This window comes from Armigeres subalbatus, chromosome 3 (assembly GCF_024139115.2).
Source record: "Armigeres subalbatus isolate Guangzhou_Male chromosome 3, GZ_Asu_2, whole genome shotgun sequence".
Lineage (NCBI taxonomy): Eukaryota > Metazoa > Arthropoda > Insecta > Diptera > Culicidae > Armigeres > Armigeres subalbatus.
Genome location: NC_085141.1, coordinates 101,568,667 through 101,592,788, shown reverse-complemented (window position 1 = coordinate 101,592,788; position 24,122 = coordinate 101,568,667). Strand labels below are relative to the sequence as shown.

At 44.2% G+C, this 24,122-nt stretch overlaps 2 protein-coding genes across 2 annotated transcripts; one reads left to right on the top strand and one right to left on the bottom strand.

Moving 5' to 3' along the window:
• Positions 1-6,652: 6,652 nt before the first annotated feature.
• Positions 6,653-8,969, bottom strand: LOC134221837 (uncharacterized). The gene is made up of 8 exons (XM_062701010.1): positions 8,747-8,969; positions 8,469-8,689; positions 8,218-8,353; positions 8,056-8,164; positions 7,494-7,995; positions 7,133-7,426; positions 6,797-6,959; positions 6,653-6,744 (listed from the first exon to the last, which is right to left on the bottom strand). Exons 1-8 carry the CDS (start codon positions 8,967-8,969, stop codon positions 6,653-6,655), a joined length of 1,740 nt encoding a protein of 579 aa, XP_062556994.1.
• Positions 8,970-23,170: 14,201 nt separating this feature from the next.
• On the top strand, positions 23,171-23,819 carry LOC134220357 (general odorant-binding protein 72-like). Its single transcript, XM_062699402.1, has 4 exons — positions 23,171-23,331; positions 23,389-23,441; positions 23,503-23,538; positions 23,602-23,819. Exons 1-4 carry the CDS (start codon positions 23,190-23,192, stop codon positions 23,794-23,796), a joined length of 426 nt encoding a protein of 141 aa, XP_062555386.1. The 5' UTR covers positions 23,171-23,189; the 3' UTR covers positions 23,797-23,819.
• The last annotated feature ends 303 nt before the right edge of the window (positions 23,820-24,122 follow it).

The following is a 24,122-nucleotide window of genomic DNA, read 5'->3' as shown; positions in this document are numbered from 1 at the left end:
ATACTCTTTCTATATGTTATCCAGAGGAAAAAAATTGAAATCATTGAAATTCGTTTTAGTTTATTACAAGGCACCTGAAAAACGCACAAACGGACAATGTTAAGTTCTTAAAAGTGTGTCTACAATATTCTTACACATACACACATATGTACACACACATACAGACATCACTCAGTTCGGACCGGGACCATCGTCCCTAACCCCTAATCCCAAGGCGTCAAGCGACCCGTGCCGAGGGGATGCATGGCCAGGGGGGTGAAATAATAAGCTAGGCCTTTAACGGAGCCTGTGGGGTACCTGGGCACCCTCCACAGTAATTGTCCCTTACCGCGTTATGCTGGGCTCTGGCGTGGTGGACCTCTTTCCCCGAGCAACTCGTGGGACCAAAATGGAAAACCAAGTCAATTCTTCAATTAGTGGTAGTAGTGTAGGCGACAACCCCTTCGCAAGAGGTGGGTTGTTCAGGTCTCCGCCTAGGAGGCCAGAGGCAATAGTCGGCAGCTCAGTGTGCAGCGCCAGCGTGGGTCACTCAACCTTCCTCTCGGCTATAAAAACGCCGGAAGGGGTTATTGACGGCCCATGGCTTGTGAAGGCGATGAACCGCAAACGCGATGGGCTTTCGGCCTTCGAGGTGGCGACGGAACAGCTGGACGCCATCATCGACTTTGCGTCATCGAAGCATAATATCAGCAAGGACCTCAAGAGGAGCTTGCAGAAACTTCGAAAGTCGATGCTGGACGCCAAGCTGGAGAGGGCGGTCGGGACGGCCAAGTGTAAACCCGTGAAATCGGTGGAGTCGAGGTCTACCCAGACTGAGGCCCAAGGATTCGCGGACTCGGGCAAGGTCGAGTCGACCGAAGGCGTGCCAGCTAAGACGGTGGTGCCAAAGTCTACCCAGACTGAGGCTCAAGTATTTGCAGGTACGTCGGGGGTGACTACTCCAACGGAGCAGACACAAAAACAGGGAGACAGTCTCCAGGGATGAGCTCCCTGGGGGCCGCTCCAAAACGCGGAGGGTTACTACCCCGAACAAGGGTAGTGGGGCTGGAAGCTGAACCCCGGTCAGGTACCTCCAAAACCGGGGAGGAAGGACCTGGAAAGGTCCGTCCACTCAGGCACAAGACGGTGGTAAGGGGTTACGGCAGGCTGAAAGTTCTCAGCCGCACCAGACCAGGGAAATAGAGGGGATGACGCCTCCTGGACCCTGGTCAAGAACAAGAGAAACCGAAGACGTCAAGGGCCGAAAAGAAGGCCCAGGCGAATGAGGGTAGCAAGAAGTCTAGGGTAGGCGCCAATCGCTCCAGGGGCGATGTCCTAGTCATCACGGCGGACGAGGCTAAGTACTCGGATGTTTTGAAGGCGATGAGGAGTGACGTCAAGCTCGGTGAACTCGGCGCCGACGTACGTCGAATAAGACGTACCCGGATGGGCGAGATGATACTCGAGCTGAAGCGGGGCGTCTCGCAAAAGGGCGCCGCCTACAAGAAGTTGGCGGAGGAGGTCCAAGGCGAGACGGTCAAGGTGAGAGCACTCACGACGGAGGTGAATCTAAGGGTTAAAGACCTGGACGAGATCACTGAAGTCGAAGAGCTCGTCACGGCACTGCGGCGACAGTGTGAAGTGGAGACGCCCACCGCAGCCGTTCGGCTACGGAAAGGTCCGGCAGGGACGCAGGTAGCATTGGTTCGGCTATCTGCAGCGGACGCCTCCAAGGTAGTCAAGTTAGGGAGCGTCAAGGTGGGATGGTCGGTATGCCCTGTGCGCATATACGAGCAACCCGAAGTTTGCTTCAAGTGCCTGGAACCGGGGCACAAGCAATGGGACTGCAAAGGCCCTGACAGAAGCAATCTCTGCCGACGCTGCGGATTGGAGGGACATAAGGCACAATGCTGCACGAACCCTCCCAATTGTTTGATTTGTTCCAGCAAAGCTGTGAACTGGAACTCGGGGGCGCGATGTGCCCGGCGTTTAAGCGTGCGGCAAAATCAAAGTGCAGGTAAAGCAGCTGGCTTGCTCGGCTTCGCCCGAGTGTTTGGTGTGCGCAGGTTTAGAGGAAACGGCGGAACACGTGTTGTTCGTGTGTCCGCGTTTTCGCACAATGCGTGACCACATGCTTGCCACATGTGGTCTGGACACTACCCCGGATAACCTAGTCCGGAGCAGTGACGGGAAATGTCATATCGATGTCATGGGACTAATTTGTTAATAACTTTTTTCACAAGTAATTTACAATCGTATGTTTTATATAAACATAAAGCACTCAAAGGATACTAAAACTTTTTCTAATAGGTCATTGCTCTAAAACTGAAATTGGCGGCGTGAGAGCCGAATTAGTGTCAAATGACATTAATGTCATGACATTCCGTGACATTTTTTTAAATTCGTTATCATGCCTCACACTGTATATTTAGAACAATGAGCTGTTTGGTAAAGTTGTAGGATCCTTTAGGCATTACATGTTAAACAAAAAATCCGAGTTGTAAATAACTTTTGAAAAAAGTTATTAGCAAATTAGTAATAGCAACCCCATGACATTTTTTTGACATTTCCCATCACTGGTTCGGAGGATGTGTAAAGACGAAGTTGGCTGGAACGCCGTTTTATCGGCTATCGCCCAAATCGTCTCGGAGCTACACAGAAGGTGGCGCGTGGACTCAAGGATGGCTAGTTCAGGCGCAAATAAGAGGTGGTCCAAGGGATCGGAGTCGGCTTCATGGGTCATACCGGTGGTCATGCTCTGTGGTCGAACTCGATCCTTTTATCGAACAAGTGGCCGCGCGAAGAACAACATGGTATCGTCGCTTTCGCGGCGTCGGTCAACCAGGCGGGTTCCGAGCCCGAGGACGGAAAGGGGTCCTCGTCAAGGCTGGGGCAGGCGTAGGCCTCGCGTCGGCAAGTCCCTCTGTGTGCTGGCGAATAGGCCCTATCGCAGAAAGGTCAATTTGGGGTGCACGCGGCATCATCATTCTTGATACCAGTCGTGCAGAGGGAAGCAGGCGCGAAGTCGACCCTGCCCACCTTCCGAGGACATAGGGCGTGGTAAGGCCACCTGGAAAGCCGGCAATGCGCTGGCACGATACCATGGTGTTCTTCTAAAAAAGCGAGTCACGATGTTCGATGCTGCAAGGACACGCAGCTAACCTCGAGGGTGCGTCATGCACTGGCCCCCTTTGAAGCATTACTTTCTGGTTGTACCGAAGGGACGATGGGCTTGGCGGCAATGGAAACGGTTTAGCTGGTCGGGGATGCAGCCCTGCCTCCCTCATTGGAGGTGGCCCCTAACCCAGCACTTCCTGGTCAACCCAGGATGTCTGTTGAGCAGATTCCCCCCCCATTGTTTAGGAAGAAAAAAAAAAAAAAAAAGACATCACTCAGTTCGTCGAGCTGAGTCGATTGGTATATAACAGACAAACATAACCTTCAAGTCGAGTCAAGTACGAGACACTGAAGACGGCCTTACTGTTGAGGTCGAAATACGTATCTGTCAAGATACAATTAAGTGGTGGAATTCAATGGGATTGTACAAACTCGTCTTATGACAAGTGATAACCTACAAGCTTTTTAGAGGAGTCACGTAATGAAAGAAACGTGTGAATTCGTAAGAATTTTCGCAAAACCGTACAAAAAATCTTTATTAAAATAACGCATAAATAAAAGTGTTGAGCCATCATATTACTTTATTGACTTATAAAAATGAACAGGTACTACTTACGTTATCGTTTTCGCTACAAAAGACACACTGTAACGTTGTCCAATAAATCAAGTCCTTTCTACCAGATCTCTGAAAAGCGGCATCTATACCGACGTGGCATCTCACCCGGATTCACCTTATGATAATGCAATATTAGTTGCGGAAACACAATTATTTTTAGCAAAAGGACCAGAAAAATATCCTACTTCATATCTCCTGTTGTTTATTTCAATCATTTGCAATTAAACATGACAATATTTGGTCAGAATATGTGTCAAGCTGATGCAGTTTATTTTTTTTATAACTTTGAAAAATCGAAACTGTACTCTTACCGCACGCACACTCTTGCCCACTCTAATCTACCCAGTGTGAGGACGTTTAGGAGGACCGAAAAAGTCTGTTGTAGTTTGTAAAAGTGATTATTAGAGTCCAATTAGCTCAATAAACCTGCAGGGATATTTGGTGATGTACGGATACATCATTCAGGACTTTGTTGATTAAGTAGATCGCATATTCTGAATTCCAGGACATTTTGGAGAACCGAAAAGGTCTATAATAGTTTATAGAAGTAATAGGTAAAATCCAATTAACTTAATAGACCTTTCGGAGGACCAGAAAGGTCTGTAGTAGCTTGAAAAAGTAATGAGTGAACGTCTATTAGCTCAATGGACCTGCTGGGATATTTAGTTGAGCAAGGATACATCATTCAGGATTTTGTTGATCAGGAAGATCGCATGTTTTGAACTCCAGAACGTTTTGGAAAACCTTGCGATTATTCAAAACTCGATAGTGTTATGTCTGAAGACCATATACATACCTGAACAAACTTATTATATGATGACATTTTATTTCTAGACATATTTATTTCTAAACATATTTGCTGATACTTATATAATTTTTTATCAAGTCCACTTTAAACCGTATAAAGTTAGGCATGTTACAATTCTTAGCAACACATTTTTTGTCTTCTCTATTTTTCATAAAATTTAAATATTCGATTATTGTAGTTATTGATACCACAATACTTATGTTATGGAATCCCCCTTTTGATCAAGTATCATGGGAATAAGAAATCAAATTTTCTGAAGAAGGTTGGATACATGAGACTCTAAATCGGCAAATAGTTACCTTAGACAAAGCGACCGAACGACCGTCCTCAAGCTGCTTAATAACTTCCCACGAGTTCGTTCATTACGGGTAGCAGAAAATGGAAGATGTCATGGTGTGATGATGTGAAAATTAGAATGGTGAAGTCGAAGTGATCGCTTGGAAGTTCTCACACTACAACTTGTCGCTTTTCTTGTATTTGATTCTTTCTACTACTCCGGTAGCTAGTGTTTCCCAGATTCTGATCATCAGTCTGTGCAGATATTAAGAACCCAGCTTCTCCGGGACCATCTTGGTGAGTTCAGGCTCCAATGCCATCCTTACCAGCTGGTTTATTGTTCTGGAGCTGATAGTCAAGGACGCCGACTTCTCTCAAAGTGGGGGCTGGTGGGTTCCCATCATCCACTGAACTGACGTAGTCATGTCATCCACTGTCTTGATTATATTCGTAGCTAGACTAGCAGCTAGAGGTTTACTGAGCGGTTCCGAGGCCACAAAATAGAGTCTTATAAATATCACGTGCCTCCATCAAGATGTTTATTCCTGTGTACCTCGAGATGATACCTTTGCAGCATATGTTGATCTTCTGATAGCAGTAACGCGTTTCTTGATAATAGCACAGCTACTCCATTTCCTAGCAATCCACTTTTTCCAGGCGGCGAAAGAAGCGGTACTAGCAGTCTCCGTTTCCGAAGCTAGTCAGTCAACCAGTCGTGTCTTTCACTGGGAACGTTGCATTCATCTTCGTCTCGCTTAAGCGACGTGAGATATTGTGGAGGAGGCGATTGTCCCCGGTTCCTGCGGCTCTCCTTCCCCGGCGAGAGAGAGTCCACCCACGCTCGCTTGTCCCGTCAACATGAGCGTTTCACTCTCTTCTCCAAAACCGAGTATCATTGATGGGCCAAGACTTCGGCTCCTCTAGTTGTTGTTCGCTTTATCACGTGGGTGGGTGGCTCAGTTCACCCAAATGCTGGTGATGAAGGCGAAATATCTGCAGCACGAGTCTCCAATAATTCTTCCACGACGAACCTGTTCAGTCTGCTCTTCTCCTGCCGACGACTCCGCGCAATGCGCAGGCGTATTTCGCCGTCGAAGAGGAGATTGCCAGACGCGATATCGGCACAACATTTAATTCCATACATCAAGTAGACAATATTAGATATTTGGCTTTCCTATCGTCGGCTTTCCATTTGATTTACATGTTTCGTTTCGGAATGTTCTTCTTTCCTATTATAGAACACCAAAATATTCTTATAATGAATACTCTCGTGTTTACTTTTTGGTAAATTATTGGTTAGGGGTTCACTGTTGATCATTATACCCATCCAGCTCATATTTTTATATTCTTGACTCCTAAAAACTGTTATTTTACCTCCTCGTCTCGATGAAGAGTTTCTTTCAAGTCTGGATCTCTGTAGCGATAAACGTGGTCTCAAAGAAGTTTACCGAAATCTCTTAAAAACTCTTGTTAAAAGCGAAAGGTCCAGAAATGTACAATGTCTATGATGATGACGATGTCGCAATTTGGCTTAAAACTTGTCTGTACTCTAATCAAAGAGAAAATATATTTTCTCTGAACTGCAGGCTACGATATCTTAACAATGGTATAAATCTCACGACCTTCCTTCTGCCATGCTCCCGTATGATAAGAGAGGGAAGAGCGTCAGTGTGAAAGCTGATATCTCTCCACTGGCTTCCATACTGATACTCGAAAGAGGGCATTTTTTGCCAGAAAGAGGATTCATAATATATAAAGAACTCATTTTGACCAATATGCAGTATTTCAAACAAACGATTCATTTATTTATAAATAGTGCAAAAACAACGTTTAAAAAAATGTGACGACCATCGTATTCAATAGTCCAGTGAAGTCACCAGATTGAATGCTAATGGGCAACTATGCATATAATCATTGTCAATCAAGTGTTGTTTAAATGCTGGTATGTCTGTTGAATACGAGTAGAGTAATATGTTTCCTTTGAATTGCCGCATACAAACATTCAAGCATAAATACGATGGCTGCACTCGAGCAACCAAAAGTAAGAATCATGAACGCTCCAAGGAAGTGCGACACCGTTAATATGACAGGATCTTGCGAGCCGGACAGGTCTGGTTCTAATATTTTCTGTTGAATGGCCATACTTAGATATCGGTTCACAACCTGTAGAAATTAAAAAAAAACAGCTATAATTCATACTAAAATTACGAATCATCAATATCAGTCTTCTTTCGGATAAGACGTGAGTTGCAAAACTATTCTTGCCATTTAAATCAAAATTTCTGACAGATTCTTTACCAAATTGAAGGCTGTATTAGAATATTAGCCATACAAACCGTTGTTTCCCAATAATACTGGATACCAGATTGACGAATATTCATCAAAAGATTATTAAAACTATGCTTGAAAGGGCAAGTTTTGGTAACGACTGCAGTACAGTACTGCCAAGCAAGATCTTCTTTTAAAAGTTGGTAGTTATCGGACGATTGGACATCCAGAAAATCCACCGGACCGACATGCCCGAACTCTGTTTTCTCTGCTACGTATCCAATATCACGCATGTTTCTGTGCTGCACCATGTATGTGTCATCGACCACTTTGTAGTGTCGGACGATTTTCTGAACGTATGCCTATGGAAAAGAAAACAAGAAACTTTCAAAGCAAAACATTTAAGCACAAAACTATATGGATTCCAACCTGTGGTGATGGTCGAAGGGCAAACATCCACGCCCAATCATTACCTACAAACGTTAAACCCACATCTGCCAAATCATGACCCGTTTCGATTGCAGCCTCAAACTGAGGAATTGTCATGATTCCTGCCAGTCCCGCTCCGTATAGATTCCCCACCATGAATCCAGCAAACAGTAGAGCAATGAACAGAAAGACGCACGAGATCAGATCTCGATTGATGAATGCACTTTGCTCCATGTAGAACCCAATCATAGTCAGTATTGAATCACTGATATTTTTCGGCTGCCCTGCCGATGTTCCCTTGATGTGAGTACGCCCCTTTTCGATCAACCATACCGCGCCAACTCCCGCGCAGAAGGCCACTCCGACTGCCATCCAGAGACTTTTGGAGAACGACAGAAACGGCGTGCGCCAGGGTGCGACCGTTTGGGGCTTCGGTACCAATACAGTAAGTCCGGATCGACTGATGTCACCGGTGTACGTTGCGAAACGGTAGGGATGTGGCCTTCATACGAGAATCGTCTTGTGGTTAGATAGCCTAAGGAAGGGAACGTGAAAAACTTACCAATAATATATTGCCGACACAGCGAAGTCTGCTTGACGAGTGGCAACCGCTCCCAAGACTCCTGTAGCAGTTCGATTCTCGGTTATGTCACCCCACAAATAGGTCTCATCTGAAAAGAATTGTCATGTAATTAAAGTGATTTGGGGTTGCGCTACAATGTACCAAAATAAGCATCTATTGTGCAATTGCTTCGTTGACAAAATTCCACTAACAAAAGCGGTTCGGTTCCATCAATATACACAGGATTGTTGTCACTGTAGTAGCGAGGATCTTTCCTGGCGTTTGCTTTCTCAGCTGTCTGTGAATGTTTGAAACATCGAAATTTCTTAGCGGAAAATTAATGATGACGATGAATATAATTTTATTACATAATGTATCCGTATACAACCGAGTTCATCTCTAAACAAACATACCGTTTCGGCGTAGTACACAAATGGTGGATACAATACAGTTTGGAATCGTATCGGCATCCAATTCATGTTTTTATGTTTCTCCGGAAAGTAATCTGGAGGAAACACAGGAACAATTCTAACAATTACAGTACCCCTCGTACCGTCACCTGAAATATCCGTTGTGTAGAACTCAGTAGAATTATTTTCCTCCGAGAAAACGATTATCAACATATCCGGTAAATCTGAAATATGAGAATTTTATCGTTATAATACCATTTGAGCAATTACTGTAGTTGAACCTCGTATTATCAAATGTGCACAAATACGGTCGGAGATCGCTTCGTCAAACTCATCCATCAGAACTATCAACTTTTTGGCTGCGGATCGCTGATCTGAATAGTCATGTGCATCCGGAAAAGAATCTAGAAATGACCATAAAGCTCGCTGTTGAACGATAAATGCTTGACATCCAGCTTCGACTCCATTGAGAAAGGTTTTGTTGAACTGCTCATCGACAGTCATGACCATCACAGGAACATCAACGTCAATATGTATGAAGTCGGTGTTGTTCCTAACGATGCAAACAGAATGGTAATTCGATAGATAGCTCAGAACAATTTCCTTGATAAGAAGGATCAGTGCTGAGCCAGACGTTTGGCCAAACGGAGTCTGTTCTAATAGATCCATTGCTCAAACCGAAGAGTATACAACTGATAAGTTCTATGGTAGGTCAACAGACTTAAAATCCAATACGAATGATTCAACCTACCTGATTTTATTGCATTAACGACTGCACAATAGCTTTGGGGATCATGATTTATTAGTGAGATGATTAACTGATGAATGTGAATTTATTATTAATAACGAATTAATATAGGTTTGACTATACGCAGGGTAACGGAAGACAAAGAAATCAACTCGACATCTATCTCCTTAACAATGGTGGATTACACAATTATTAGATTAAAAATCTGTCGTGACCGGTCCTAGTCACTAACCGTTGCATCAACAACATAAAAGTTGTTGATGTTCATCGACGCTCTGATTAGCCGAGTAGGGTACCACCCACTACTCGGCATCGGAGCGGATGCTCGCTGCTAGAGATGTCGCAAATTAATCGATTACTTCGATTAATCGATTCATCGTTGTGATAATCGATTAATTTTGAATCGATTATTACCCAACGATTAATCGATTCAATAATCGAGATGAATCGTGAGTAATCGATTAGTTACTAATCGATTAATCAGAATTTTACGACATCATAAGGATGTCGAAAATTAATTGATTATTTCGATTAATCGATTCATCTTTGTGATAATCGATTAATTTTGAATCGATTACTATACAATGATTAATCGAATCAATAATCGACAAGAATCAAGAGTAATCGATTAGTAACTAATGGATTAATCGGGATATTACGACATCTCTACTCGCTGCTACCTCCGATGAGACATTCCGATATTGGCAGAGGGCGGTGCCACCCGCTTACTCACCATCGGAATGTCATCGGGAACTCCTTCGGATCCACTCCTGTGGATCCTGGGATGGGCCGCCTTGGCCCGTCGATGGTCCTGCTGCAGGATGTGCTTCAACACATCGGCCAAAAATTCCAATCTTTTGACTTTTTTTTTTTTTTTTTTAACTCAAATTCAATTTATTTACATTTCTTTAGTGTGTGACAATTTTCTTACAGTTTAAGTGTTTGGCCTTTTGGCCCTTCAGCTTTATGAATGATTTGGTTATAATTATTTGAAAAGGAATTTTTTCTTTATAGTTTGTCTAATTTATCATGTTTGCCTTTAGGAGGCATTAGTTACTTGGAAATTTGATAACCTAACTACTATGTACACTAATATTTACAATAAAATTTTATAACCTAGATTGGAACTAGCGCCCTAATTAGAGCCTAATCCGAATGCAAGCAACGGACCCTAAACTTTTCTTTACACTCACCAAAGCGCTCATGTAAGGTTTTATCCCGGCCAGACGGTGGACCTCGGATGTTCTTGTCCTGGGAGGGTGTTGAGGATCATCCTCAGGAATTTGTTTTGGACCCGTTGAAGTTTGAGGTGGTGGGTTTTAGCGCAGCTCTCCCAGACCGGCATTCCGTATTCGATCACAGGGAGGATGATTTGCTTGTAGACAGCAAGCTTATTTGTCAGGGACAATGACGACCGGCGGTTGATCAAAGGGTACAGTAGTTTCAACAAGACGTTACACTTTGTCACCGTTTTGTCAACCTGCTGCCTGAAAATAAGCTTGCTGTCGAGGGTCAAGCCAAGGTAGTCGGCCTCATTGGCCCATTCCACAGTCGTGCCATTGAGGATGATTTTACAGTCCCCAGGCGGAACAAGTTTAGGGGATTTGGAGTGGGGGAAAATGATGACCTGGGTCTTCGCCGCGTTGACACAGATCTTCCAGCTGGTGAGGTACTCTGTCAGGGCATCCAGGCCTCGTTGGAGTTTTGCCACTAGCGCTCTGATCACTCTACCGTTGTAGACGATGGATGTGTCATCTGCGAACAGAGACAGAATGCCGCCTTCTGGAGGTTCTGGCATGTCGGAGGTGAACAGATTGAAAAGCAGGGGCCCGAGGATACTGCCCTGGGGAACGCCTGCGACGATGTTGTGCGCATTGGAACTCGCTCCGCTGATTGAGACCCGGAATGTCCTTGCCGACAGGTAATTGTTGATGATTTTCACCAGGTAGCTGGGAAGATTGTAGCGTTGTAGTTTGTACACCAGGCCATCATGCCATACATTGTCAAATGCCTTCTCGACATCGAGTAAGGCCATGGCGGATGTTTTCGAGACAAACTTGTTCCGTCTGAGGACGTTGGTAACTCGGGTCAGTTGGTGTACAGTTGACCGACCGCGTCGGAAACCAAACTGTTCCTCGAGCAAGATGTTGAGATTTTCGGCAGACTCAAGTAACCGATGATGAATAGCTTTTTCGAATAGCTTGGATAACCCTGAGAGAAGGCTGATGGGTCGATAATTTTTGGGTGAGGAAGGATCCTTCCCAGGCTTCCGGATGGGGATGACTTTCGCTGACTTCCAGGACGATGGGAAGTAGCTAAGCCGGAGACACTGATTAAAGATCAGCGAGAGGTGCTCAAAGAACGGAGCACTCATGTGTTTGAGCTCGAGATTCAGGATGCTGTCGAAGCCTGGGGCCTTCATGTTCTTCGACGATTTGATATAGGCCGTCAATTCGTCAGCTGAGATCTCCAACTCCTCCGAGAAGTCGTTGGGAATCAAATGGATGTTGTTAGCATGTTCGTTGACGGCTGCTTCGTGTGGACTGACGATGTTCTGCCCAAGATTGTGTGAGCTGACGAAGTGACGACCTATTTCAGCGACCTTCTCTGCAGGAGTTATCAAGCGATCCTTAGAGCCATTATTGTCTAGTGGGATCAAAGGTGGAATGGGCCGAGACTTGGATTTTAGAATTTTGGTCATTTTCCAGAACGGCTTAGCATAATCTGGGAGAGTGCGGATCTTATTCGAGAAGTCGTTATTTTTGAGGTCCACCATTCTGGCCTTGATAATTTTTGTGATTCGATTGCAGCGTGCCTTAAGCCCAGGCAGTCCAGTACGCTGAAACTGCCTGCGAGTGACATTCCGCAATCGAATCAAATCTTTGGTGAGTGTATCGATGTTTAAGGAGTTGCTTACCTGCCGAGCCGTCGGTACGTGTTGCTCTCGGGCCGCCGTGATCGCCTCCTCGATAGTGATCCGAACTGAGCTCCTGGTATACAACCGGCTGCGAGACGTGGTCACTCAGGTTTGTTACGTAGAGGTCGAGCGTTGCGGGGGCACCGGACCGACTCAGCCGAGTGGGGGAATCCGGGCTCAGGATCGTGTAGTGGCCTTTCCAATCTTTTGAACCATTTTACTCATATATATGGACATATGAGACATGGTTCGCTAGTGATGAGTTAGCACTCCATTCGTGGCATTCATACCTTGTTGCCATATTTTACCATTAATGCCTTCAAGTTCATTAGGTGCAATATAATTGCCTACTTTATGGCGAATTATCAGTAATACGCATTGAGCTTTCATAATTTGGTTACATCGCATGTTCAAGAATTTGTGATATGGGCAGATTTATAATAAGTGCCTTGTATGTACTTTTTTTTTGTCAGTACATTAAAATAATTTTTTTTTTTGCTTAACTTTATTTTCCTAATTTTTTTAATAACCTCATTGCTATCACTACAAAATCCTCGTTCACTTCCATTATAAATTTAGTAGAAAGTAAATGTAAGAATTTTATAATCACAAAATTGTGTTATCTTTTGCTAAGACGCACAAAAGTTATTACATATTCAGTTTTCTACTCCTCAAGTGTAGGAGAATCGGAGGGGCTTCCAAAGAACATTCATTCAAAGACAATAGGAAGACAAAAAAGTAATGGGTAATGTTTTAAACATAACCGCGAGTAGACGTAGGACTTGAATAATCATAACGTATTTACATTTAACGATGATGAGCAGTGGGCGATTGCATCGATTGCAACCGACACCACTGCATCCGACCATCATCAAGCATAGAATGGCAAAGAAAAAAGGCGACCTCTTGTTGCATGCACACTCGCAGACCCACCGGGAGCTCTCCCGCTGGCGACAGCATGCTGTGTAGGTAAAATAATGTGCGAGCAAAAAGCACGTCAGTACGCGCTGCTGTCACAAACTGTCATGACTCGCACAGGGAAGGCACTGCTTCTTTTATGCACAAAGAAAATCTTGTGGTGGATCCGACGGCACGTGGTAATGCATTCTGATGTCCGTGTTAGGAATGCACGAGATTGATTATATATAAAAAAAAATATTGGCCTTGACAAGAATTGAAATTTTCTTTAGCTTATCGTTAAAAATCTTATGTTTCAATGAAATTGGCAAATTGCTGGAGAGTGTCCGAGTCGCTTGATATATAAATCTTAAAATTCCATCGGAAGATAAAGGCGCTAATAACGTTCGAAATCTTCCCTTTCAGCGTAACGCTCTCGATTTCCAAAAATCTAAATGACACTCAGTATAGTAAAGAAAGACGTAAGTCCTACGTCAAAAAGCGCCAGCAGGAAGATCGAGACCGTGAAGAGACGGAGCAACTGTACCGCGCTAATAACACACGTTCTATGAGAAGTTAAACCGTTCACGTAAGGGCCACGTGCCACAGCCTGATATGTGTAAGAACATAAACGAGAACCTTCTTACGAACGAGCGTGAGGTGATCCAAAGGTGGCGGCAGCACTACGAAGAACACCTGAATGGCGATGTGGCAGACGAAGATGGCGGTATGGTGATGGACCTGGGAGAACGCGCGCAAGACATAATTTTACCGGCTCCGGATCTCTAGGAAATCCTTACCAAGATTTGGGAGGAGGAAGTTTTGCCGCAGAAGTGGATGTAAGGTGTCGTGTGTCCCATCTACAAAAAGGCGATTAGCTGGATTGTAGCAACTACCACGCAATCACATTGCTGAACGCCGCCTACAAGGTACTCTCCCAAACTGTATGCCGTAGACTAGCACCAATTGTGAGGGAGTTCGTGGGGCAGTAGCAGGCGGGTTTTATGGGCGAACGCTTCACCATAGACCAGGTGTTCGCCATTCGCCAAGTACTGCAGAAATGCCGCGAATACAACGTGCCCACACATCATCTATTCATCGACTTCAAAGCCGCATATGATACAATCGATCGGGACCAGCTATGGCAGCTAATGCACGAACACGGATTTCCGGATAAACTGACACGGTTGATCAAAGCGACGATGGATCGGGTGATGTGCGTAGTTCGAGTTTCAGGGGCATTCTCGAGTCCCTTCGAAACCCGCAGAGGGTTACGGCAAGGTGATGGTCTTTCGTGTCTGCTATTCAACATCGCTTTGGAAGTGGTACAATTTTCAATAAGTCCGTCCAGCTATTTGACTTCGCCGACGACATAGATATTATGGCACGTAAGTTTGAGAAGATGGAGGAAGCCTACATCAGACTGAAGAGGGAACCACTGTAGTGGTGGTTATCGCTGAAGATGTCTTGTTGAATCGACTGGGGGGATTCCCGATCCTAAATTTTGTAATCCTGTATCAGGACTCCAGTAAAACAGTAAAACGTTAAATTTCTATCACTTCACTTTCAAGGTCACTATCTCTTATCCGACCGTCTGTGGGTAGATAAGTTGTATTGTCCAACAGTCGCACAACTAGCCCACAGACGCTTCTACTTTACTCCGACCGAGCCAAATTTCCTGGTGGTGGAGTAAAAATTGTACAACACGTCGCACATAGGAGTACGCAGTCTAAAAGTGTGGCCGAAACTATGAAAATCATTTTATCATCTGTAAATGCATTGAACATAATCAGCAAAGCGTTTTTATGCTATTTACATACATCTAAGAGATGGGCTAAACGGATCACTTCGTTGAGCGGATCAGATCTGGGTCGTTCAGTCTAATGATCCGGATCTTTCATACGGATAGGATGTTTGAATTAAAACTCAAGGAGAATGCAAAATAGTAAAACGGTTGTCATTAAGGGACACATTTCTGACCCGTACTTCAGAGTAATTAGGTACTCTATTGTTGTTTTGTAACCCGATGTTATACTCACACACTACAATGTGATATATTTCATTGTTGTCAAACAATGTATTTAGATTGATTGTTGTATAACAATTATTGCCTTTTGCTATTACAAAAACCCTTATTTTCAAATTTTCTGTAAATTACAACAGTGGATATTAACCATTACCCGTGAATCCACTCGCTCTTACGGAAATTGTACTGCAACAGAATGTAATAAACCGTGTTAGTGCCAAATAAATCAGTTAATCTTTAGTGAAAACATCCTGTGTCTGAAGCCCACCTCATTTTAGCATCCAGAATCCCATCGCCTTTATGTGCGCAAACACTCTTCCTGGCAGAATTCCTTGGCGGAACTCCTGGAGGAATTCTTGGTGCAATTCCTGGTGGATCTCCTAGAGCAATTTCTGGTGAAACGTGTGATGAATCTCCTGGAGCAATTCGTTATGTAACGTATGAGGAAATTCATGGTGCAATTCCTGTTGGACTTTCTGGAGCAATATCTGGTGGATATGATGGAACTCCTGGAGCAATTTCTGGAGGAACATATAATGGAACTCTTGAAGCAATTTCTGCTGGAGCTCCGGGGGGGGGCGATTCCTGGTGTAATTTCTGGGGAAGCAATTGATGGTTGACCTTTGGAGGATTTTCTGGTGAAACTGGTGATGGAATACCTGGAGCAATTCGTGGTGGAAATTCTGAAAGAACTCCTGGAGCAATTTCTGGTTGAGCTCTTGGAGCAATATCTGGTGAAACGTGTGATGGAACTCCTGGAACAATTTCTGATGAAACGTGTTATGGAACTCCTGAAGTATTTCTGATGGATCTCCTGGAGCAATTTCTGTTGGAACTCCTGAAGCAAATTCTTGGCGGAACTCATGGAGGAATTCTTGGTGCAATTTCTGGTGGAACGTACGATGGAACTCCTGAAACCATTTCTGTTCTTGGCTGAGCTCCTGGAAGAATTCTTGGTGCAATTCCAGGTGGAACTCTTGGATCCATTTATGGTGAAACGTGTGATGGAGCTCCTGGATCAATTTCTGTTGAAACTACTGAAGCAATTCCTGCTGGAATCCTTGGAGCAATTTCTGGTGAAACGTGTGACAGATCTCCTGGAGCAATTTCTGTTGCAGCTCCTGAAACAATTTCTGGTGAAAAGTTTGATGGAACTACTGGTGAAATTTCTGTTGCAACCCCTGAAGCAATTCTTGGCTTATTTTTCAGGGATAATGACAGCCTGCAGTTGATCAGTGGGTAAAACACTTAACAGGATGATGAACTTTGTCACTGTTTTATTTACCTAGATCTTCACAGCGTTAACACCGATGTTCCAAGTACTGGTACATGGTACAGACCAGATATTTCAAATCCTGTGGGGATTTCTTTGCCTCAATTTGCCCCTCTGTCGCATATGAAGTCTTCAAATATCACAATTTTCGACATTGAATCCCCAACATCAAGTTATGTTTGCAAAAAACATCCCTGGTATCCTCCAGAAAGTGGTCTATTTTGATTATATATACTTTTTTGTAGAACATTGTATTGACCTGAAACTGTTAGTTTCGAAAATATCTTTAAATAATGTTTTAAAGGGTCTGTCCATAAAAAAAACGCCCGTATTTTAAAAAATAAAATTCATAATACATTACACTACAACTTTGCCAAAGACACCATATTTAAAAAAAGTTTATTGAAGAAATTACATTTTGTGGCAAAAATTGGAAATATAACTTTTCGTCATTCGATGCGCCATATTTTTGTAGAATTTATTCCCGAAGACACCAATGCAAAAAAAATACACCCTGAAATGGTAAAAAATAGTTCACGATTTTCGCTAAACGCACCACTATTGTCGCGCTTATCTTTTTCTAGACTTTCGCGGCGGTCTTACTCTCGCAGGCTCGACTGCGAAGGTAGACGTCAAGATAGCCGCCGGGTTGAAAGATAGGGAAAATTTTCCCTCTCAAAACAAAACCACGTGCTTTTCGCCAAATGACAGCAGTGCTCGATTGTATTAGTGAGAGGCAACCGGAGTCACTGAGTACATGGAGAGTGTTTCTCATGACAAGTGCATACGGTGGGTAAGATTTTTATTGACTCTGTCGTGTTTAGTGACTGTTGCGATTACCTGAGAAGCAACCAGCAGGACGCCGCAGTATTCTATATTATCTCGAGATGCATAATACTATGCGTCGTGCGCATCGGAGCTCGCTCCTCTGAATTAGATTCGGAATGTCCTGACCGACAGATAGTTTTTGATGATCTTCAATAGGTAGCTGTGAAGATTGAACCGTTGAAGTTTGTACACCAGGCCATCATGCCAAACATTGTCGAACGCCTTCTCGTGATCGAGTAAGGCTATAGTGTAGGTTTTTGAGACAAAACTGTTCCAAAACGTCCTCAGTTAATAACCCGGGTCCGTTGGTGTACGGCTAATCAACCGCGTAGCAAACCAACCTGTTCCTTGAGCAAGATGATTTATCGACAGACTCAAGTAATCGGCGGTAAGGGAGCATCCATAAATTACGTAACGCTCAGAGGATGATGGGGGGAGGTTGCCCAAAATGTGACAATTTATACAAAAAAAATTAATGATTCATACAAAAAAGTGTGACATAGGGGGGAGGTGGGGTTTGAAAATGGCCGATTTTTGCGTTACGTAATTAATGGATCTACCCTAAATATCCAGCTTGGATAACCCTGAAAGAAGGCTGATAGGACGATAACTCTTGGGATGACTTTGGTTGACTTCCAGGACGATGGGAAGTAGCTGAAACGGAGACACTGATTAAAGAACAGCGAAAGGTGCTCGAAAAACGGAGCAGTCATGTGTTTGAGTTCAAGAATCAGGATACTCTCGAAGCCTGGGACCTTTATATTTTTCGATTATTTGGTATGGACCGTCGTCAATTCGCCAGCTAAGATCTCCAACTCTTTCAAGAAATCAAGAAATCGTCCATGAAAAATAAAGAAATTGTTCATAAAGAGTAAAATTTACTTTGTATTTTTTTTTTTCAATTATATGAAAGGCAATTTTTACTTTTAAAAGTGCTAATATATTATTGATGCTCAGGAAGTTCTTTTTTGTTTATGGAAATTTTGCATTATTTAGGGAATTTTTATATTTATTTTTTATTACTACCCTTATAAGCAATTTCTTGATGTTTATGGAAGCTTTATTACCGTGTGGGACCGAAATCCGTACAGCACCGAAGTCCGTCCACCTCATGAGATATTAATAAATTAAAGGGGGTAAAGGTAGTTGATGTAGGAATAATTTATCTTATCCTGTTCAAATACTTGGCAGTAAGCTTCTAGGGCATATAAATTGAAACAAGGCTTTGAAATTAAAACAACAAAAATCAAAAACAAATCGCCACCCACCAAACGCGGAGTTTTTGCCGCCATTTTGTTTTTGGGTAGAGCATAATTGCACCAAAAGTAACTATGTTTTAATTGCTAATTGCGAATCATTACATAAGATAAGCGGAATACAAATCGAAGGGATCGCTTCTCAAGGTGCGTATCTAACTATTTACAGTGGTAGTTTAGTCAATCATACTACTTCTATTTAAATATTCAGTTAAAAAATAGCTGTACGGATTTTGATCCTATGATTCGAAATCCGTCCACGGTGGACGGATTTCGAGTCAGCAGTAGTTGATTTTGGCACGGCAAATGGTGGGTAAAGCGTACCATTGGTACTTCGCGTACCTGAAGGAATAAAATAGACCCCATCTCGCGGTCCTTAGCCTCTTACCCAGCAACTCCTATCCCTACCTCCCCGCGGTGCTGGCCGGGATACGAGCAACCTTAGGGAAGATCGGGTAACCAACCCCGGTGGGAACTATGGTCGTATGCTGACAGGGAAGGGGGGTTTGCTCCTCTCCGGAGGTGCAAATCTTATTGAGCGTCTGTTCTCCTTGTCAGGATCGGCTCACAACAGCGTCTGTTCTCCATGTTAGGGGCGGCTGATCATCGTCCGAGTGCCAGCGAGGGACTCTAAGTGAAACTGTGCACCATGGTCCACCGGAAATAAGGAGGAATGGTCCTCCGGAAATTTAGGGGGTTTGGTGTCAGGCCCTGCAAGTCAGCCTTTAAAAAATCTTAAGCAACGAACAATCAACAAGAGAGTACGGACCGGAACCATCGGCGAAGACCACTGCGACGAAAAGGTACTAGCGATTGGAAACTCGGTTCGTGGAACTGCAAATCTCTCAACTTCATCGGGAGCACACGCATACTCGCCGATGTGCTCAAGGACCGTGGATTCGGCATCGTAGCGCTGCAGGAGGTTTGTTGGAAGGGATCAATGGTGCGAACGTTTAGAGGTAATCATACCATCTACCAGAGCTGCGGCAACACACATGAGCTGGGAACAGCTTTCATAGTGATGGGCGATATGCAAAGGCGCGTGATCGGGTGGTGGCCGATCAATGAAAGAATGTGCAGGTTGAGGATCAAAGGCCGGTTCTTCAACTTCAGCATAATCAACGTCCATAGCCCACACTCCGGAAGCACTGATGATGATAAGGACGCATTCTACGCGCAGCTGGAACGTGAGTACGACAGCTGCCCAAGCCACGACGTCAAAATCATCATAGGAGATTTGAACGCTCAGGTTGGCCAAGAGGAGGAGTTTAGACCGACTATTGGAAAGTTCAGCGCTCACCGGCTGACGAACGAAAACGGCCTACGACTAATTGATTTCGCCGCCTCCAAGAATATGGCCATTCGTAGCACCTGCTTCCAACACAGCCTCCCGTATCGGTACACCTGGAGATCACCACTGCAGACAGAATCACAAATCGACCACGTTCTGATTGATGGACGGCACTTCTCCGACATTATCGACGTCAGGACATATCGTGGCGCTAACATCGACTCTGACCACTATCTGGTGATGGTTAAACTGCGCCCAAAACTATCCGTCATCAACAATGTTCGGTACCGACGACCGCCGCGGTACGACCTAGAGCGACTGAAGCAACCTGATGTCGCCACTGCATACGCGCAGCATCTCGAGGCAGCGTTGCCGGAAGAGGGTGAGCTCGATGGGGCCCCTCTTGAGGACTGCTGGAATACAGTCAAAGCAGCCATTAACGACGCAGCGGAGAACAACGTCGGGTATATGGGTCGAAGTCGACGGAACGATTGGTTCGACGAAGAGTGCAGACAGATTCTGGAGGAGAAGGACGCAGCGCGGGCGGTCGCGCTGCAGCAAGGTACCCGGCAGAACGTGGAACGTTATAGACGGAAGCGGAGACAGCAGACCCGCCTTTTTCAGGAGAAGAAACGCCGCCTGGAAGAAGCGGAGTGCGAGGAGATGGAACAGCTGTGCCGTTCTCAAGATACACGCAAGTTCTATCAGAAGCTCAACGCATCCCGCAAAGGCTTCGTGCCGCGAGCCGAAATGTGCCGGGATAAGGATGGGAGCGAACGGACGAACGTGTGGTGATCGAAAGGTGGAAGCAGCACTACGAGGAACATCTGAATGGCACTGAGAGTATAGGCAATGAAAGTCAAGGCAGCGGAGGAGATGACTACGTCAGTTCAGCGGACGATGGAAGCCAACCAGCCCCCACCTTGAGGGAAGTTAAGGATGCCATTCAACAGCTAAAGACCAATAAAGCAGCTGGTAAGGATGGTATCGGAGCTGAGCTCATCAAGATGGGCCCGGAAAAGCTGGCCACTTGCCTGCACAAACTGATAGTCAGAATCTGGGAAAACGAACAGCTACCGGAGGAGTGGAAGGAAGGGGTTATATGCCCCATCTACAAGAAAGGCGACAAACTGGAGTGTGAGAACTTTCGAGCGATCACCATCCTTAATGCCGCCTACAAAGTGATATCCCAGATCATCTTCCGCCGTCTGTCACCATTAGTGAACGAGTTCGTGGAAAGTTATCAAGCCGGCTTTGTTGACGGCCGCTCGACAACGGACCAGATCTTTACTGTACGGCAAATCCTTCAAAAATGCCGTGAATACCAGGTCCCAACGCACCATCTGTTCGTTGATTTCAAGGCGGCATACGACAGTATAGACCGCGTAGAGCTATGGAAAATTATGGACGAGAACAGCTTCCCTGGGAAGCTTACCAGACTGATCAAAGCAACGGTGGATGGTGTGCAAAACTGTGTGAAGATTTCGGGCGAACACTCCAGTTCGTTCGAATCGCGCCGGGGACTAAGACAAGGTGATGGACTTTCGTGCCTGTTGTTCAACATTGCGCTAGAAGGTGTCATGCGGAGAGCCGGGTGTAACAGCCGGGGTACGATTTTCAACAGATCCAGTCAATTTATTTGCTTCGCGGATGACATGGACATTGTCGGCCGAACATTTGCAAAGGTGACAGAACTGTACACCCGCCTGAAACGTGAAGCAACAAAAGTTGGACTGGTGGTGAATGCGTCAAAGACAAAGTATAGGCGGAACCGAGCGCGACAGGGCCCGCCTGGGAAGCAGTGTTACGATAGACGGGGATACCTTAGAGGTGGTCGAGGAATTCGTCTACCTCGGATCCTTGCTAACGGCTGACAACAACGTTAGTCGTGAAATACGAAGGCGCATCATCTGTGGAAGTCGGGCCTACTACGGGCTCCAGAAGAAACTGCGGTCGAAAAAGATTCGCCACCGCACCAAATGTGTCATGTACAAGACGTTAATAAGACCGGTTGTCCTCTACGGACATGAAACATGGACAATGCTCGAGGAGGACTTGCAAGCACTCGGAGTATTCGAGAGACGGGTGCTTAGGACCATCTTTGGCGGTGTGCAAGAAGACGGTGTGTGGCGGCGAAGAATGAACCATGAGCTCGCCCAACTCTACGGCGAACCCAGTATCCAGAAGGTAGCTAAAGCCGGAAGGGTACGATGGGCAGGACATGTTGCAAGAATGCCGGACAGCAACCCTGCAAAAATGGTGTTCGCTTCCGATCCGGCAGGTACGAGACGGCGTGGAGCGCAGCGAGCGAGATGGGCAGACCAGGTGCAGAACGACTTGGCGAGCGTGGGGCGTATCCGAGGATGGAGAGATGCGGCCTCGAACCGTGCATTGTGGCGTCAAATTGTTGATTCAGTGTTATCTGTTTAGATGTTAACTAAATCTGTGTCCTGTGTCAATAATAAACGTTTCTGGTCACATTAAACTACAGTTAAACCTCCATGAGTCGATGTTCTATGACTCGATATCGACTCATGGAAGCAAATTATGCCATATTAAAAAATATTTTCTGGGCTACTGTGATGGTCCCTTCAAACAGCTTCCCGAGGCTTCTCTATTCCACATCTCGATATTTCCATGAGTCGATGGTCCCTTCAATATCGACTCATGGAGGTTTGACTGTAATCTGTTGAAAACGGATTGAGGTAGAGTAAAATCTCAGACTGTCTGGTGGTAAAATCATCATCTAAAACTTGGGGTTTTCGAAATAGGTCCCACTCCCTCAAAGTTTATTAACGGGTTTAGTTTGATAGTAGGGTAACGATGGTATTTTGGACATCTGAATATATTTTGGACTTTTGGCTATATTTTGTTTATTTTGTTATATAAATGTGGTTATAAATGTGATTATGAAAAAGGCCAAAGAGACACATGATTCCTATTTACACAGGATTTTGTTTTTACACGATTTTTTTTCGCTCATACTTTTGATCGTGTGACTTCAATTTACCACCAAACTCTTTGCAACATGTTTCAAAAAATCCAGAATAAATCGAAGAAAAATCACATGATAATTAATATGCGTTAAACATTTAGGATGAGTGGAAAATTGGGAAAATGTAAATCGTGTAAAAACAAAATCCAGTGTATTTAAAGAAAGCTAAATCGAAAAACACGCAAAATATAACCGAAAGTCCAAAATATATTCAGATGATCAAAATATATCATTTACCCTATATGAACAACATTGTTCATTCTCATCGTACTGTATTTCTTCGGAGAAAAATGATGAATGAAAATGAGTATGCAATATTTTTCACTTATGTTTGCTGATAATACGCATGGCAAGTGATGACAACTCTCGTCAGTTGACATTAAATGGGCTTATAATTATAGAGCTGGTTCTTAACTAGCCGCAATGAGCTGATGAGCGTGGGAGAACTATACTTACTTGCATTCGAAGCGAGCTACCATTTGGATGTCGTAAAATGAATTACAAAAACTCGGTAATTTTTATTGGTTGTTTGATCCAAATGGGTGTTGTCTTCAGTTCCATGACCTACGACGACATGAAACAAACAGCCAAGATGATGAGGAACATTTGCCAACCCAAATATGGGATTTCGGATAGTAAGTGCTTGGTGTAATTTTCTTTGCAGAAATATTGGATTTTTGTGTAAATTGCAGATGTTGCAGAAGGTGCATCTAATGGAATGTTTCCTGATACCAGAGATTTTAAGGTAGCAGATTTATTCGGATCTAATTTACTGGCGAACTATAATTTTATTTTATTTTTTTCAGTGCTACGCTTCGTGTTTGATGGATTTAACCCAGACCGTAAGTTATAATATTGCTTTGAACTTTTACGATTGCATTCACAGGTTGAACTCTTGTAAACAGGCAAAAAATGGTAAACTGAACTACAACGCTGCTATTAAGCAAATAAGGTTACTCCCCGATGACTACAGAGAACCTTTCCGTGTCGGACTAGATTCCTGCAGAACTGCCGCGGATGGGATTGAGGACTATTGCGAGGTGGCCTACGCTCTATTGAAGTGTTTCTTCAATGCTGCTCCAAAATTTTTCTTTCCGTGAAATTTGTAAACTAATAAAAGTTGCTTGATATTGAATGGGTTGAATAGGTTCAATCGTAAAAACTGTTCGAAAATCTCAGCTTATAAAATTTATAGTTTAATCTCTATTGACATCAATTCGAGTTGTGTGTAATATAGTGCATCTACGGCATCGTGATGGTAATAATTACGAGAAATCAGGTCAGGTACTTAAACGTTTACACTGTATAAAAAAATGTCCGTACAGCGTAATCTGTCAGTTTATCAAATCTAGCGCATGTAGAGTTTTGTAGGAAAGCTTCACCTAGTGATTACAAGTACATTCTGTAAAGTGATTGATAAAACTTT

What these genes read in the sequence shown, in the direction of transcription:
- LOC134221837 (XM_062701010.1), bottom strand. Translation starts at nt 8,969, where the DNA reads ATGACTGTCGATGAGCAGTTCAACAAAACCTTTCTCAATGGAGTCGAA. An exon ending in TGCACATTTGATAATACGAG is followed by an intron (nt 8,690 to 8,746) that starts GTTCAACTACAG and finishes CTCATATTTCAG; the next exon opens with ATTTACCGGATATGTTGATA. An exon ending in CATCGTATTTATGCTTGAAT is followed by an intron (nt 6,745 to 6,796) that starts GTTTGTATGCGG and finishes CGTATTCAACAG; the next exon opens with ACATACCAGCATTTAAACAA.
- LOC134220357 (XM_062699402.1), top strand. Translation starts at nt 23,190, where the DNA reads ATGAATTACAAAAACTCGGTAATTTTTATTGGTTGTTTGATCCAAATG. An exon ending in CAAATATGGGATTTCGGATA is followed by an intron (nt 23,332 to 23,388) that starts GTAAGTGCTTGG and finishes TGTAAATTGCAG; the next exon opens with ATGTTGCAGAAGGTGCATCT. An exon ending in TGATGGATTTAACCCAGACC is followed by an intron (nt 23,539 to 23,601) that starts GTAAGTTATAAT and finishes TCTTGTAAACAG; the next exon opens with GCAAAAAATGGTAAACTGAA.